General features: G+C 42.2%; 1 protein-coding gene across 2 annotated transcripts in view; it reads left to right on the top strand.

Moving 5' to 3' along the window:
• LOC120933114 (aspartate aminotransferase, cytoplasmic-like) overlaps positions 1 to 17,262 on the top strand; it is a 47,409-nt gene that overhangs the window by 13,118 nt on the left and 17,029 nt on the right. For both annotated transcript variants that reach the window (XM_040346119.1, XM_040346118.1), the window contains 2 exons: positions 2,060 to 2,177; positions 16,255 to 16,367. In XM_040346119.1, the coding sequence (XP_040202053.1) occupies positions 2,060 to 2,177; positions 16,255 to 16,367 (231 nt within the window). The remainder of the gene's footprint in view (positions 1 to 2,059; positions 2,178 to 16,254; positions 16,368 to 17,262) is intronic.

The raw sequence follows: 17,262 nt of genomic DNA, 5'->3' as shown, positions 1-17,262 counted from the left end.
TTTAAGTTTGCACTCAAAATTTAGAAACTCCTGTGTGTAAAACCTTTTTTTACTATATGTCAAACCCCATTTCATGATGAAATTGAATATTGAAACCAAATTAATTTAAGTGAAAGCTGCCATAAGTAAAAGAAACCCTTCACCAATAATAAGTATAATGCTGCGTACACACGATTGGAAATTCCGACAAGAAAAGTCCAATGTGAGCTTTTGGCCGACCTTGTGTATGCTCCATCAGACTTTTGCTGTCGGAATTTCCGCCAAGAAAGTATTGAGAGCCGGTTCTCTCTTTTTCCGTCGGAAAAAGTTTCTATCAGAAAATCCGCTCGTCTGTATGCAATTCTAACCCGCAAAAAAACATGCATGCTCAGAATTACGCAGAAGAGCTGAACTGCCTATTGAACTTCATTGATCTCGGCTCATCGTACATCTTGTACGTTACCGCGTTCTTTACAGTCGGAATTTCCGACAAGATTTGTGTGACCTTGTGTATGCAACACAAGTTTGAGCCAACATTCCATCAGAAAAAATCCACGGTTTTCTTGTCAGGATTTCCGATCTTATGTACACGGCATAAGGCTAATCCTTTATTTAATACTGCGCTAATCTACAAGATGAAAAATATAATATAAATATATGTACAGTATGTATATACAAAAAAAAAAACCCGAAAGAACAATACATTAAAGGGGTTGTAAAGGAAAATGTTTTTTTTCCCTAAATAGCTTCCTTTACCTTAGTGCAGTCCTCCTTCACTTACCTCATTCTTCAATTTTGCTTTTAAATGTCCTTATTTCTTCTGAGAAATGCTCACTTCCTGTTCTTCTGTCTGTAACTCACCACCGTAATGCAAGGCTTTCTTCCTGGTGTGGAGAAAGCCTCTTGAGGGGGGAGGGGGCGAGCAGACAAGTCAGGACACTCTCTACTTTGCAGATAGAGAAAGGAGCTGTGTTAGTGGGCATCCTGACCCTCCTGCTCGCCCCCTCCCCCCTCAAGAGGCTTTCTCCACACCAGGAAGAAAGCCTTGCATTATGGTGGTGAGTTACAGACAGAAGAACAGGAAGTGAGCATTTCTCAGAAGAAATAAGGACATTTAAAAGCAAAATTAAAGGCTGAGGTAAGTGAAGGAGGACTGCACTAAGGTAAAGAAAGCTATTTAGGGGGAAAAAATGTCCTTTACAACCCCTTTAACCTATAAATATGTTAGGCCACCATGTGTGTTAAAATATAGAAATGTACCAAGTAAAAACTTCTAAATAAACATTCACACAATGTCCATTGTTGAACCCCAGTCCACATAATCTTTAGTCCTTGGTTTACACACATTTAATCATACTTCTTATATCCATTTATCCTCCACCACGACTTGAGGTTGTAGAGTGCAGCCTCCCACCACCTTATGGACATACACTCACCAGTTACAGTTTCCCAACCAACCAGTTTTGGCTAAAACGGCATAAGATCCCATACAGATGAATGGATGGAAAAAAAAGTCTCCCAGCATATCCTACTTCAGCTTTCACCTCATTTCTTTCTCAGCTCCAACCGATGAAGCTAATACTCCAAGCTTTAGAATTAATCCTTCTGGAGTTATTTTTTTTCCACTTAGGACTCTGTTGACAGTACAATGCTGCCACAATCTCAGGAAACAGGACCCAGAAACAGAGCACTATGGGTCACTATGGCTCTATACTATGTGGCACTATGGCTCTATACAGCATGACACCGTCAACTTCCGAAGCTCTTTCTCCCACCCACCTGGACACTGTGTGGATGTTTATAAAGAAATTGTTACTTGGTAAATTTCTATGTTTTTACACATAGGTGGTCTAACATATTTATAGATTAGGAGAAGGGGGTATAGGTATTGTTCTGTTTTTATTTTAGTTTGTATATACATTATATTTTTTTAAATATATTTTTCATCTTGTAGATTAGCATCATATTGAATAAGGATTAGCTTTTCACTTATTGACATTTTTACTATACAGTAGTTGATCCAAAGCGTTCCCCAAGTTTCTAAAACTAATTGTATTCTCTATTCTGTTTTTAACCCCAGGCTGGTGGGATACAAACCCCAGGAAGCACAGGAGCTTTTAGGCTTGGCATAGAATTCCTCAGTCAGTGGTACAGCATGAACCCAAAGATGTCAGTCTGTATTCCTCATCCTGACTGTGGTATGTTTACATTTTTATAGAATGGCATTTTATCCTCATTTTAAAGGCATCAACCTGTGTCACAGAATGATATAAAATAAATATTGTTTGATTATTGATATGGATCTGAAGGGCTTGGTTAAAAATCTCACTTATGTTATGACTAATGTCATGTATGTGTGTGTGTAAGTGAGGACAGACATCATTAAGAATCTGGTATTAATTACAGTAAAACCTTGGTTTGCGAGCATAACTTGTTCCAGAAACATGCTTGTAATCCAAAGCACTTGTATATCAAAGCATTTTTTTACAGGGTATAAAAGAGAAGAGAGGCACCTCTAAGGGTAGCAATAATTTGTTGTTGTTGTACCTTCATTAACCACTTAACCCCCGGACCATTTTGCTGGCCAAAGACCAGAGCACTTTTTGCGATTCGGCACTGCGTTGCTATAACTGACAAGTGCGACGTGGCTCCCAAACAAAATTGGCGTCCTTTTTTTCCCACAAATAGAGCTTTTTTTTGGTGGTATTTGATCACCTCTGCGGTTTTTAGTTTTTGCGCTATAAACAAAAATAGAGCAACAATTTTGAAAAACTTTTTTTTTTTTACTATAATAAATTTCCCCCAAAAATATATAAAAACACGTTTTTTTTCCTCAGTTTAGGCCGATACGTATTCTTCTACATATTTTCCGTAAAAAAAAAATTGCAATAAGCGTTTATTGATTGGTTTGCACAAAAGTTATAGCGTTTACAAAATATGGTGTAGTTTTATGGCATTTTTATCAATATTTTTTTTTTTTTACTAGTAATGGCGGCGATCAGTAATGGCGGAGAGCAGTTCCGAATTTTTTTTTCGGTACTGCGACATTATGGCGGACACTTTTGACACATTTTTGGGACCATTGGCATTTTTAGCGATCAGTGCTATAAAAATGCATTGATTACTATAAAAATGCCACTGGCAGGGAAGGGGTTAACACTAGGGGGCGGGGGAAGGGGTTAAGTATGTTCCCTGGGTGTGTTCTAACTGTAGGGGGGTTGGACTCACTAGGGGAAATGACTGATCTTCTGTTCATACATTGTATGAACAGACGGTCAGGCATTTCTCCCCTGACAGGACCGGGAACTGTGTGTTTACACACATGGCTCCCAGGTCTCGCTCTGTAACGAGCGATTGCGGGTGCCCGGCGGTGATCGCGACCGCCGGGCATGTGCACGGAAGTCAGGAGCGAGCGGGGGGCGCGCCCCTAGTGGCCGCTTTGCCTGCCGACGTAGAGCTACGGGCTCTCGCGCAGGAGAGCCGACCTGCCGCCGTAGAACTGCGGTGGCTGGTCGGCAACCAGTTAAATGTAACCATATTGCTACACTTAGTCTCCTCTCTTTTTTTATACTCAGTTGTGACATGATGCTACTCTTATATTAAGACACCGGTTGCATATCAAGGCAAAATGTATTAAAACATTTAGCTTGTCTTGCAAAATGCTCTCGAATCAAGTTACTCTCAAACCAAGGTTTTACTGTATAAATCAGGTACAATCTGGCCTAGGGGCCTACAGTCACACAACTTTTGATGGCCAAAGCAACTCGCCTCTGCTAGTGTCACTTTTTTTAAAAGAGTACATTTTCTTTTACTCTAATCTGATCTTGTAAAGGGACTGTATGCTGCATGGCACATCAGCCATTTTGATGATTTACTTTTGATGATTAGGGCTTACAGCTTGTGAAAACCCAAAATTCTGTATTAGAAAATTTGAATATTGCATAACAATAAAAACAAGGATTAATAATACAGAAATGTTGGCTTACTGAAAAGTATAGTATTCACTCAATACTTGTCCAGGGCTCCTTTTGCAAGAATTACTGCATCGATGCGGCGTGGCATGTTGGCGATGAACCTGTGGCACTGCTGAGGTGTTATGGAAGCCCAGGTATCTTTGATAGTGGTCTTCAGCTCATCTGCGTTGTTGGGTTCCTCTTGACATGGACTTGATAAAACACAGTGGACCAACACCAGCAGAAGAATTGGCTTACAAAATCATCACTGACTGGAAACTTCACACTGGACTTCATGCAACTTGGAGTCTGTGCCTCTCCCGCCAGACTCTGGAATGTTGATTTCCAAATGAAATACAACATTTTGCATCGCAGTCTGTGAGGATTTGGGGAGCCAAGTCATCTGCTGTTGTTGGTCCACTGTGTTTTATGAAGTCCAAAGTTGGCACAGCAGATGAGGGCACAGCCCTCTGTAAAGCACTTCACGCTTCCCTCTGCTGACCAGCTTTATGGAGATGCTGATTTCATTTTCCAGTAGGACTTGGTACCTGCCCTCACTGTCATGAGTACCAGTACCTGGTTTATTGGTCATGGTGTCACGTGCTTCATTGGCCAGCAAACTTGCCTGATCTAAACCCCATTGAGAATCTGTGGGGTATTGTCAAGAGGAAGATGAGACACCAGACTCAACAATACAGATGAGTCGAAGGCCGTTATCAAAGCTACTTGGGCTTCCATAACACCTCAGCAGTGCCACAGTCTCATTGCCTCCATGCCACACTGCATTGATGCACCTTTTTAATTGCTCCCCGACTACAAACATCTCCTCATATCCTCATTTTCATAAAATAGAGGGAAGGTATTCTTGTTTACGGAGGAGAACTAGTGAGAGCTAATAATATTGTTCGTGATTTCAGTTCAATGCGCAGGAAGTTACAAACGCACAACATTTCAGGCAGGCTTATTAAAGCAGAGTTCTGGGGAAAAAAAATTAAAGGTCAGCAGCTACAAATACTGCAGATGCTGACTTTTAATATATGGACACTCACCTGTCTAGGACACCGGCGATGTCAGCACCCAATGCCGATCTGTCCCTCCGATCTCGGGTGAAGGCGACAGTTTTGTATGTGACCTCTGAGTCCTGCAGAAACCGATTTTTTTTTTTCGCTCTTGTCTTTGAGTTGCTGTAATTACTAATTGTTTCTCTGCAGGTTTCAGCTGAAATGGACTGACTTAGGAAGTAACCTAGGAAATCCTACTTTTATGAGAAAATCCTTACATTTCTAATTATAGTATCTATCACAAGATCACTTGACTTCAACAAATGCATATTTCTTCTTCAAGTGTTTCTTTCAGAAAGTAAAAAATAGGAATTTTATAAGTTGGCTTATGATCTGTGGTCCTTATATAGAATGCATGCACCTTGTGGGCAATATATTATTTATACTTTGTTCTTTGATGCTATCTACTTGTGTAATTGTTGGGCTCATTACTGTGGACAGTTAAAGAATATATTACCCCCAACATTTCATATGCCTGACATGTGCCTGTTGTACCATGTACTTGTGTTAAAAAGTATCCCGCTCTCTGTATTTCTTCCATTGTGTGAAATACCTGATGATCCTACCAGTCCAACTCTACTTCAACTCTACTGTATAAAACAAAGAATGTGCGAGACCAATGGTATATATATATACACAGAATCTCACAAAAGTGAGTACACCCTTCACATTTTTGAAAATATTTTATTATCTTTTCATGTGACAACACTAAAGAAATTACACTTTGCTACAATGTAAAGTAGTGAGTGTACAGCTTGTATAACAGTGTAGATTTGCCCCTCAAAATAACTCGACACACAGCCATTAATGTCTAAACCGCTGGCAACAAAAGTGAGTACATCCCTAAGTGAAAATGTCTAAATTGGGCCCAATTAGCCATTTTCCCTCCCTGCTGTCATGCCATTTATTAGTGTTACAATGTCTCTGGTGTGATGGAGAGAAGGTGTGTTTAAATTTGGTATTATCATTCTCACTGTCTCATACTGGTCAATGGAACTCTCGGAGGAACAAAAGAATTGTTGCTCTACATAAAGATGGCCCAGGCTATAAGAAGATTGCCAAGACCCTGAAACTGAGCTGTAGCACGGTTTAACAGCACAGGTTCCACTCAGTACAGGCCTTACCATGGTGGACCAAACATTTAGAGGTTGTCTTTGGGAAATAGATGTATGAGTGCTGCCAGCATTGCTGCAGGCGTTGAAGGGGTGGGGGTCAGCTTGTCAGTGCACAGACCATACACCACACATGCATAAAATTGGTCTGCATGGCTGTTGTCCCAGAAAAAAGCCTCTTCTAAAGATGATGCACGAGACAAGCAGACTAAGGACATGGATTACTTGAACCATGTCCTGTGGTCTGATGAGACCAAGATAAACTTATTTGGTTCAGATGGTGTTAAGCATGTATGGCGGCAACCGGGTGAGGTGTAAAAAGACAAGTCTACATGCCTACAGTCAAGCATGGTGGTGGGAGGGTCAGGGGCGGCATGAGTGCTGGCGACACTGGGGATCTACAGTTCATTGAGGGAACCATAAATGCCAATATGTACTGTGACATACTAAAGCAGAGCATGATCCCCCTCCCTTAGGAGACGGGACTGCAGGGCAGTATTTCAACATGATTGCGACCCCAAACACGCCTCCAAGACGACCACTGCCTTGCTAAAGAAGCTGATGGTAAAGGTGATGGACTGGCCAAACATGTCTCCAGACCTCAACCCTATTGAGCATTGGTGAGGCATCCTCAAATGGAATGTTGAGGTGGAGGAGTGTAAGGTCTCTAACATCTACCAGCTCCGTGATGTCGTCATGGAGGAGTGGAAGAAGACTCCAGTCGTAACCTCTGAAGCTCTGGTGAGCTCCATGCCCAGGAGGGTTAAGGCAGTGGTGGAAAATAATGGTGACCACAAAAACTATTGACACCTTGGGCCCAATTTGGACATTTTCACTTAGGGGTGTACTCACTCTTGTTGCCAGCAGTTTAGATATTAATGGCTGTGTGTTGAGTTATTTTGAGGGGATAGCAAATTTACACTCACTAATTGATATTGTAGCAAAGTGTAATTTCTTCAGTGTTGTCACATTAAAAGATATAATAAAATATTTACAAAAATGTGAGATACTGTATATAAGGTAATAAAAAGATATTCCCGTGCTGGCCAAGTCTAAAAGGTGGGGTCCTGCAGCAAGCACTGAAGGTAGTATCAAGACCCAGGTAAGTATAAATGTAGAAGTAGTGCTGCGCTGTGCATAAATAGGTGATAAAGTGCAAATGTGCTTACGTGACAGGTACACTTGAAAGGCAATAAATGAATGGTCAAAATAGCAAAGATATAAATAATCAGCTGCGACAGTATAAACAATGGACTAATAAAGTATCCAAATACTGTGAAAAGTGTACCACAAAATAGATGTGAGAAAACTCATAAAATCTTTAAAATGGCATCATCATGTGACATGTGCAACCATAAATAAATATATTCACACTAAAATTCTATAAAATGAAATAAAATGAATTAAAAAAAAAACGAATAAAAAAAAAACGCAGTGCAGATAATGTCCATAAGGTGCAAGCTGGATGGATGGCTGTGTGTGCACAGTGATCAGGGTGAAGGTGCTGGTGCTAGTAGTCAATCTCTGGTATGGAGTGCTACTGATAGGTGGTTTCTGGTTCTCCGTGCAACTTATGGTATAGGTGCCCCCATACCTTTCTGCTGTAAGGTAACAGCGTATGAGTGTGTCTTTCAATCTCCTGGTGGCTCCTGATGTCTCGGGCTCCGCTGGTATGTATCTTTACTTTGGCATCAAAGTCCCCTTTAGTGTCCCTGGTGTATCTGTATCAGATAGCCTCACATTGGGGCATGGGGGTATGTAAAGAGGGATGCTCGATAGTTTAGTATTTAAAACATTTATTGGAATCAGCTGCAATAATAAAAACAGGTACTCACAATGTGAAAGGCATGCAATATCCGTAATATGATAATTCAGTTTAGTTGGTAATCAAAATGTCCAGCCACTTCATATAAACATAGCAATAGTTTTTAGCGATTCTCACACTTTATGAATACTTCATGGACTGGGTAATGTGTTAGGAACAAAAGGATGCCACATAGTTAAATGGAAATGAAAATAACCTACAGGGGGCTGAATTCAAAGTAACCCTGAAAATCCTCACCGGTATCTTTTCTGACTGTTTTTCACTAGTTTTGCATTTGGCAAAGGTCAGTGTCACTAGTGGTAGCATGCAAAAATGTATAAGAAAGAACTGGGACGGCCGCACTCCAAAAATAAAAATTTGTTCCTTTTAATAAAAACTGGTCATAACATGGATATGTCACAGCAAAAAAAATCAGGAAAAGGGTTAACGCGTTTCACACTCTCATACAGTGCTTATTCATAAAAGTGGTAGCATGAGGTGATACCTGGACCCTATAGAGGTTGAACAGGCAGTCCAACTCCTCCAGGATGGCACATCAACACATGCCATTGCCAGAAGGTTTGCTGTGTCTCCTAGCACAGCCTCAAAAGCATGGAGGTGATTCCAGGAGACAGGCAATTACTCTAGGAGAGCTGGACAGGGCTGTAGAAGGTCCTTAGCCCATCAGCAGGACCGGATTATGCTCCTTTGTGCAAGTAGGCACATGGTGAGCATGGCCAGAGCCCTACAAAATTACCTCCAGCAGGCCACTGGTGTGAAATGTCTCTAACCAATCAGAAACTTCCTCTAGTGTGCTCTGTGCTCACTGCCCAGCACTGTGGAGCTTGATTGGCTTTTTCCATTGAACACCAATATTGGCAGATCATCTACTGGTGCTCTGAGCACATGTGACAGATGTGAAATGGTCTGGAGAAGCCGTGGAGAACGTTATGCTGCCTGTAACATCGTTCAGCATGACCAGTTTGGTGGTGGGTCAGTGATAGTCTGGGGAGGCATATCCATGGATGGATGCACAGACCTCTACAGGCTAGACAATAACACCCTCACTGCCATTATGTATCGGGATGAAATCGTTGGACCAACTGTCAGACCCTACGCAGGTGCAGTGGGTCCTGGGTTTCTCATGTGGCGATTAGTATGCAGCCAGTTCCTGGAGAATGAAGGAAATGATACCATTAAATGGCCCCCTATGCTCACCTGAACCAAATTCCCTGGGACATTATGTTTCATTCCATCTGACGTTGCCAGGTTGCACCTCAGTCTGTTTAAGAGCTCAATAATACCCTGGTCTAGATCTGGGAGGAAATACCCCAGGACGGCCATACAAACTACTAAGGACCATTTAGGATTTTTTGAAATAAAATTTCTGAAAAATTAACTAGCCTACTGCATAATTTTTTCACTTTTATTTTTGGGGTTTGAATTCTGCCCTCTGTAGGTTGATCATTTTAATTTCTTTCAAACTATGTGACATTCTTTCATTCATAACACATTACCCAGTCCATATCAGTATAGATATCCAGCGTTATATTTTTCCTCATTGAGATCTGATGTGTTTTCAAAGTTTTCCTTTAATTTTTTCGAGCAGTGTATTACGGATATTGCTTCCCTTTTTTCTTTTTGTATAGATTGAGGCTAGGTTCACACTATATTTGCATGCAGCAGAGGTCCGGTACATCCTCCTTCACGGTTTTAGGTCCAATTTTAGCCCAATTTTTTTGGGCTGAATTCGGACCTGAAACAGACCAAAAGACGCACCGGGCTCCTGTGCTAATTCGCACCGGAGCCGCAGCGGAAATATGTGAACCAACTCCATAGAGAGCCAGTCAAAATCTCCTGCTATTGCAAATTCTCTGCATCCAATTCGCAATAGTGTGAACCCAGCCTAAAGTGGAGGAAATGGAGCCTGTTTGATGTGCATGTCCGGATTAGAAATTTTGGACTAAATCAGGTGCAACTCATCCTCTCTTTAATTTGTACAGTATATGCATAATATTAACTACCAATTAAGCTAGTTTTTGTTTTGGTCAGAAAATCTTTGTGCCAGTTTTAATAATTTAAGATTTTTATACATTGGCTGTCAGTGTGTAGAACATATAATATAATATAAATTTTGCCCTTTGTTGAATAGCTGGTGCCATAAACCTTATACCTATCTAGTAATTCTGTTTTTTCCTATTGGTTTGGAAAAACTGTTATGCCGCGTACACACGATCGGAAATATAGACAAGAAAACCATGTATTTTTTTCAGACGAAATTTTGGCTCAAACTTGTGTTGCATACACACGGTCACACAAAATTCAGACCGTCAAGAACGTGGTGACGTACAACACTTCAACGAGTAGTTCAATGATTCCGAGCATGTGTTGAATTGATTCCGAGCATGCATTTTTTTTGCGAGTCGGAATTGCATACAGACGATCTGAATTTCCGACAAGAACTTATCCTGTCGAACCAGCTCTCAAATTTTTGCTGTCAGAAATTCAGACAGAAACAGTCTGATGGGGCGCACACACGGTCTGAATTTCAAAAGCAAAAGCTCACATCAAACTTTTCTTGTCGGAAATTCTGACCATGTGTACGCGGCATTAGAGAATGTGAGAGAGAGTAACAGTAAATTACTGTCACCTTTTTGTATTACTGGGTATGCTTATGTAACAAGCATTTTTGGCTGTTTCCATATGGATAAAATCACAAAAATATAAATCAAAACACATTTTCTTTAGAACATACCATACCTATTTTTTTAATCCATGCCTTTAATCCTGCAGTCCTCTGCCTGGTCCATTGACATCATGAGTCCTTCTTCTCTTGTGACGGTGGACAGTTTTTTTACCTGGGTAATCATGTATGGCCACAGTTTAGTGCAATAATACTGTAAGCTTCGGCTGTAGATGATGCCCCCCCCAAAAGTATGTACCCATGAAAGGCTGGGACCACAGGAAAAGCCACAGGGGCAGATCCACAAAGATCTGCCCCGGCGCAGCGTATCAGAGATACGCTACGCCGCCGTAACTTACTTGTGTTATCTTCGAATCCTTAAAGATTTTGCGCCGTAAGTTACGGCGGCGTAGTCTATCTCTGGCGGCGGAATTCAAATCGGCGATTTGGGGGCGTGTTTCATTTAAATGAAACGCACATGCGCCGTCCCTAAATTTTCCGCCATACATTGCGCTAAATGACGTCGCTAGGACGTCATTTTTTTTTAACATAGACGTGAATTACGTCCATCCCGATCACGGACGACTTGCGCATAGAAAAATTTAAATTAAACGTGGGAACGACGGCCATACTTAACGTGGCAAGTCTAACTATACGCCGCAAAACACCAGCTTTAACTATACGCCGGAAAAGCTGACTAGAGACGACGTAAAAGAATGCGACGGCCGCATGTACGTTCATGGATCGTCGGAAATAGCTAATTTGCATACCTGACGCGGAAAACGACGCAAACTCCACCCAGCGGACGCCGAAGTATTGCATCTAAGATCCGAAGCCGTACGCCTGTCGGATCTAACCCAGATGCCGTCGTATCTTGGTTTGAGGATTCAAACTAAAGATACAACGCAGGAAATTTGAAAGTACACTGGCGTATCAGTAGATACGCCGGCGTACTCTCTCTGTGGATCTGCCCCCACACTGTTTTAATGACAACAAGGACTTTCAGCAAAGAATAGGTTTGGACAAAAGCAAAAGTTTTTTTTTTTTTAAATACTTCTGAGCAAATGATTTTTTCGTTTTTTAACTCTATATTTTAAGAAAGAGGAATCTGGCAGGCCATGCTGCTACGAGATTAATAATAAATGGAGAATGCAATCTTTTTTTTAATCGTTTTATTATTATTTGTATTATTATTATTACACCTGTTACATTAATTGTATCTGTAGTTGTAAACTAGCTGTTCCTGCCATTTTAATGCTTTTGTTTCATACTTTTAGTGCTTTCCAAATACTTGGAATTCTCTACTGAAAGGCAAAAAGAACTATTATATAACAGAGGTTCTATGAGAAGACTAATCAGAGCAGTTCATTATCTCATAATGCCTTTCTTTGAACCAGGAAAGATCACAAAAACAAAAGACCCGAAGTGATGACACTGGCGTATCCTGCTTTCCCAGAATTCCCAGCGAGGTCTTTAAACTTGGCATCTGTAAACAAATGCTGCTTGGCACGCTAAAAACAATGAAAACTGCTCTTGGGAGACATGTTTCTCATTGCCCCATATACAGCTCACTTCCCCCTCGCTGCTTGAATTGTATTTGGTTTCTTCCGACTGTAAAATGCCTACTGGGAGCACTACCCACAACCACCATCAATCACTTTCTTGCTATTTTTATTCATTTCCTTGTGATAGTTCAAACTCCCGCTCTTCTTGCTCTACTTAGAACTCTTATTTCATGACAGGAAAAGCTGGGTGGCTATAGCAGCTAGAGGAAAAAACACAGCCAGGCTGGACTATAGCTTACAAGCCAGGCTAGACCAATGGCATTCAGACTAAATACAAATAAAGCAGCTGTTTGGCCCTTTGCTGGGTAGGATCACACGCAATGTTTATGTATAGGATGGCATCTCCATTGTCTACTTATGCAATCTTTGTTTAGATTATCGGACAGGCATCAAAGGAGCTACAAAGTACTCTTTAGGACTGCCAAATCTATCAGGATATACACTATTTTACATACATTCTTTACTTTGGTGACCTTTACTGTATACTGGCTTTTTTTTCTTTCTCGTTGGCGGTGTTATCACATTATAATCATCAATGAAAGAGTAAAGATTATACTACTTACAGCGAGCAAATTAAGTATTTTTCTAGGTAAATATATTTCTAAAGGTGCTATTGACATGAAGGGCCAGATTCACAAAGAATTGCCCTGGCGCAGCGTATCTTACCTGGCGGAATTTCGAATCCAGGAAGATTTTGCGCCGTAAGTTACGGCGGCGTAGTGTATTTCTCCGCGCGTTTTTCAAATTGGGCGGGTAGGGGGCGTGATTCATTTAAATGAAGTGCGTCCCCGCGCCGATTGAAATGCGCATGCTCCGTTTCGAAATTTCCCGCCGTGCTTTTTATCGCGAAATGACGTCGCACCGACGTTATTTTTTGAACGTAGACGTGAGTTACGTCCTTTCCTATTCACGGACGACTTACGAAAAAAAAAAATTCTAAATTCGACGCGGGAACAACGGCCATACTTTAACATGGGAAGTCTATCTATACGCCACGAAATAGCAGCTTTAACTATACGCCGGGAAAAGCCGACTAGCGACAACGTAAGAGAATGCGACGGCTGCGCGTACCTTCGTGGATCGAGGGAAAAAGCTAATTGGCATACCCAACGTGGAAAAAAACGCGAACTCCACCCAGCGGGCTCCGAAGTATTGCACCTACGATCCGAAGGCGTACAAAGCCTTACGCCTGTCGGATCGAAGCCGTGGTATCTTGGTTTGAGGATTCAAACTAAAGATACGACGCAGCAAATTTGAAAGTACGCCGGTGTATCAGTAGATACGCTGGCGTACTCTCACTGTGAATCTGGCCCGAAATGTTCACCACATATCTGTAACAACCCATGCAATCCATACATACAAAGAAACCAAAACAAATAAGTTCAGAAATGAACCACTTGTTACCCAGGCCAATTCGACACTTCGCTCCTACATGTAAAAAAATTATAATTTTTTTGCTCGAAAATTACTCAGAACCCCCAAACATTATATATGTTTTTTTAGCAGAAACCCTAGGGAATAAAATGTGGTCGTTGCAACTTTTTTTTATCTTGCACAGTATTTGTGCAGTTATTTTTTAAACTTTTGGAAAAAAATAATAATAAAGTTAGCCAATTTTTTTTTTGCACATGTGAAAAATTATGTTACGCCGAGTAAATAGATTCATAACAAGTCATGCTTTGAAATTGCACACACTCGTGGAATGGCACCAAACTTCGATACCTAAAAATCCCCATAGGTGATGCTTTAAACGTATTTGCAGGTTACCTATTTAGAGTTACAGAGGAGATCTAGTGCTAGAATTATTGCTCGCACTCTACGTTTGCGGCGATACCTCACATGTGGGGTTTGAACGTCGTTTACATATGTGGGCGCGACCTACGTATGCTTTCGCTTCGGCACACGGAGACGGGGTCGCTTTAGATTTAATTTTTTTTATCACTTTTATTCCTATTAAAAAAGAATGTTAACATCCCAGGACAGCCTGCACCCCCATACAGCAGCTTAATGAAATAAAGTGTTAGACTTAGCAAAGCAGGCAGCCGCCGCTGGCTGGGTGGCGCCCGCAATAGAGAACAGCACAAGAAGCTGCCGCCTGTCTCCTGTCTCCTTCACTCCATGTTCCTCCCTCCCTCCCAGAAGGTGATCTTGTACTTGCTCTGCTTCCTTCTCTGTTTTGGCAGCGTTTGCTGCTAGGTTACAAGCATTGCGATTGGGGGGTGGGGGGTGGAACTCGGGGAGGGGGGTGTGGTCTGTCTCGTCAGTGGTGGGAGTGGACCCAGCCCTCTCAGGTGCATGTATTGAAGATGGGAGACAGAGCAGCATGGAGGGTATGTCACCAGTATACAGTGGCATTCTGCTGTGTTGTAGATTTGTTGTAGACCAGTGAAAATGGATGAGGATGATTTTGGATGGGGGAGAGTTACATTGTGGAGAGGCTCTTAACAATGTAACTCTCATCCCCACCAAAAATCATCTTCATTTATTTTCACAATGTATCTCTCAGTGGCAGCCCATCCATTAGGGGCCCTGACCCCCCTAATCATGCGCCCGGCCCCCTAATCTACATGCAGGGGGCCATACGCATAGAGTCCAATGGGGGATTTTGAAGAACGTGATTAGAGCCAGAGGTCCTAATAGGCTTCAAAGTTGGGTGGGCTCAGGGCACAGAGCACTGCGTTCGAAGCCCACCCAGTGTGGGACAATAGCGAATGAATATCCTTTATTGTAACATTGCTTCGCCTCCCAGCCAATCAGGAAGTGGGTCGTAAGACGCATTTCCTGATTATCCAAAAATGAGAAGCAATCCCATTTTCCGAGGAGAGAAGAGACGCACGGCCGAGGACCGACAGACTGACCCACCAGCCACCAAATCCGATCCTCCATGCAGAGTGCTGTCAGCTCCTCCTGTGGCTGCAGAAGAGAGGAGCACATGCCGATTGCCCCTGTGACACCTCATTGATCCACACCGACATTGGTCCCCGCTTGCTGCCGATCTCTTCTAGCATCCCTGGACATTGAGCCTGCATAGAGCCCCCTATTATCTCCAATACAGGGTAGGAGAACCAGGGTGGGGGGGTGGCGCAATGGAGAGGGGGTCTGGTGCATATCCCGCCCCTATCCACTGATGGAGCACCAGTCGTCTCTGAACTCCATCAACCTCATCACCACCCAGCATCATACATCCCTCTCCACAATGTAGCCCGGTCCCCACCCTGAATCATCCACCCCTCTTCTGGAGAGGGATGTGGATAATTCATGGTGAGTATTGGGATACATTGGTATAAGTGTAGCGCCTGGTTACTTAAAAAGTACCAGTGCTAGTTAAATTTAGAGAGGGATCAAAGTGTTAACTGACTCTGATCCAATTATTATGTTCAAAACTGGGTCTCTGTCTCAGCTTGGCTGTGCTGTGGTCTGTCTATTGTTGCTGGGGTGTAGTTTCTACCCTAGGGTGATGGGTGGCAGCAGTGGAGTCGAGGTTTGGGTGCTCTTCCCCAGCAGCCTATCAGGAGGGTTCAGCCTCGCTGTGCATGCTGGGGGAGGGTATTTATGGGACAGACGCCATTAGTCTGGGTTCTTCTTCGGAGTGCCGCACCCACCTTCAGGGTGACTGCATCACGGCGCCCCGGCGTAATGGCCTTCCAGGCCGGGGTGCGCGTGCCACGCAGTGTTCCTGGTTCCGGGACCATGTTGGTCCGGAACAACTAAGCTGTGGCGGGGAGCTCAATGGTCGACTGGGTTCCCAATCCTGAAGATCCCAAGCGAGATAGCTGTTCGGTGGGGAGTCCATCTGAGTAGAACCAATGAGTGGCTGACGATCCAATAGGGTCTCGACAAACCACCAGGGATCAAGGTAGCCGGACACTGAGAATTTTACATAATATTACAGCAATTTGGCTGTGTAGCATTAACTTACAATATGGCTTATGTAGCAATTGTATATGCTATATTGTTTTTTTTATTTGCTATATTATTTTTTTCCACAAAAGTGGCGTTACCCTTTGAGTCCTTTTCTGAAATAGATGTACCTTTTGTGAATTAAAAATGTATATTTCCGGTATTTACACTTTTTTATTTATTTGTGTATTTGATAGATGGGTACAAAGAAACATTGGAAGCTGCAGGTATAACAACCATATATACTTATCGGGTATGGGACAGCAAACAAGGAAACCTAGCAATATCTGACATGCTGGATGATCTGGAGGTAGGAAAACGAAATATTTTACTGTCACTTTTATTTCCTTTATTACATAAACTTGCAAATATTATTATGTTTTGTAATTTTAGTTGCTTGTGGACTATACTTATTTGAATACCAGGAACAAAAGATGACACAAATGTTTCTGAGGGTCTTATTCCTTAAAATCTGGCCATGGATACTAGAGTGATTACTGCTTTAAGAGGGGCTTCCTTCTCAAAGCACCAGGGCTGTGCTGATTGCTAATTTATGATTGAGTTCTTCAGTCTCCTCCCTCGCACAACATATTCTTTCATTTAATAAAGGCTTCCCAGATCTTCATCCTAGGAGTCCCAGTGTCTTTAGAACCTGGAGTTTTGGTCATAGCTTTATCCATTGGTCAGGTGGAAAGAGAAGACAGAACTTTTTATTGGATGAGTGAATCTGTATCATTAATTAACTGGATAATGGGCTTGGGTTTTTATTTAAGGTTTTATTTACACCTGTGTGTTTTTACCTATACATTAATATGTTGGAGTAAACAGGTATACCTTTTATCTGGAAATCTACCCCACCTTTTGGGTAAAGACTCAGAGCCCATTCACACTGGGGCGGCACGACTTTGGGGGCAACTCGGCAAGGCGACCTGAAGACGACTTCAGAGGCGACTTGCAAAATGACTTCTGTATAGAAGATAATGCAAGTCGCCCCGAGTCGCCCCCAAAGTCGTACAAGAACCTTTTTCTAAGTCGGAGCGACTTGCGTCGCTCCTATTAGAATGGTTTTATTGAACAGAGCGGGACGCGACTTGTCAGGCGGCTGACTCACTGCGTGAATGAACTCTAAGAAGTCTATTTATAATTATAAATATAATTATATTTTTTTACCCAACTTTTTCCCCAGATACACGTTCTTATAGAAT

This window comes from Rana temporaria, chromosome 3 (genome assembly GCF_905171775.1).
Source record: "Rana temporaria chromosome 3, aRanTem1.1, whole genome shotgun sequence".
NCBI lineage: Eukaryota > Metazoa > Chordata > Amphibia > Anura > Ranidae > Rana > Rana temporaria.
The sequence above is the reverse complement of the archived record's forward strand: the minus strand, read 5'-3'. Positions and strand labels throughout refer to the sequence as shown.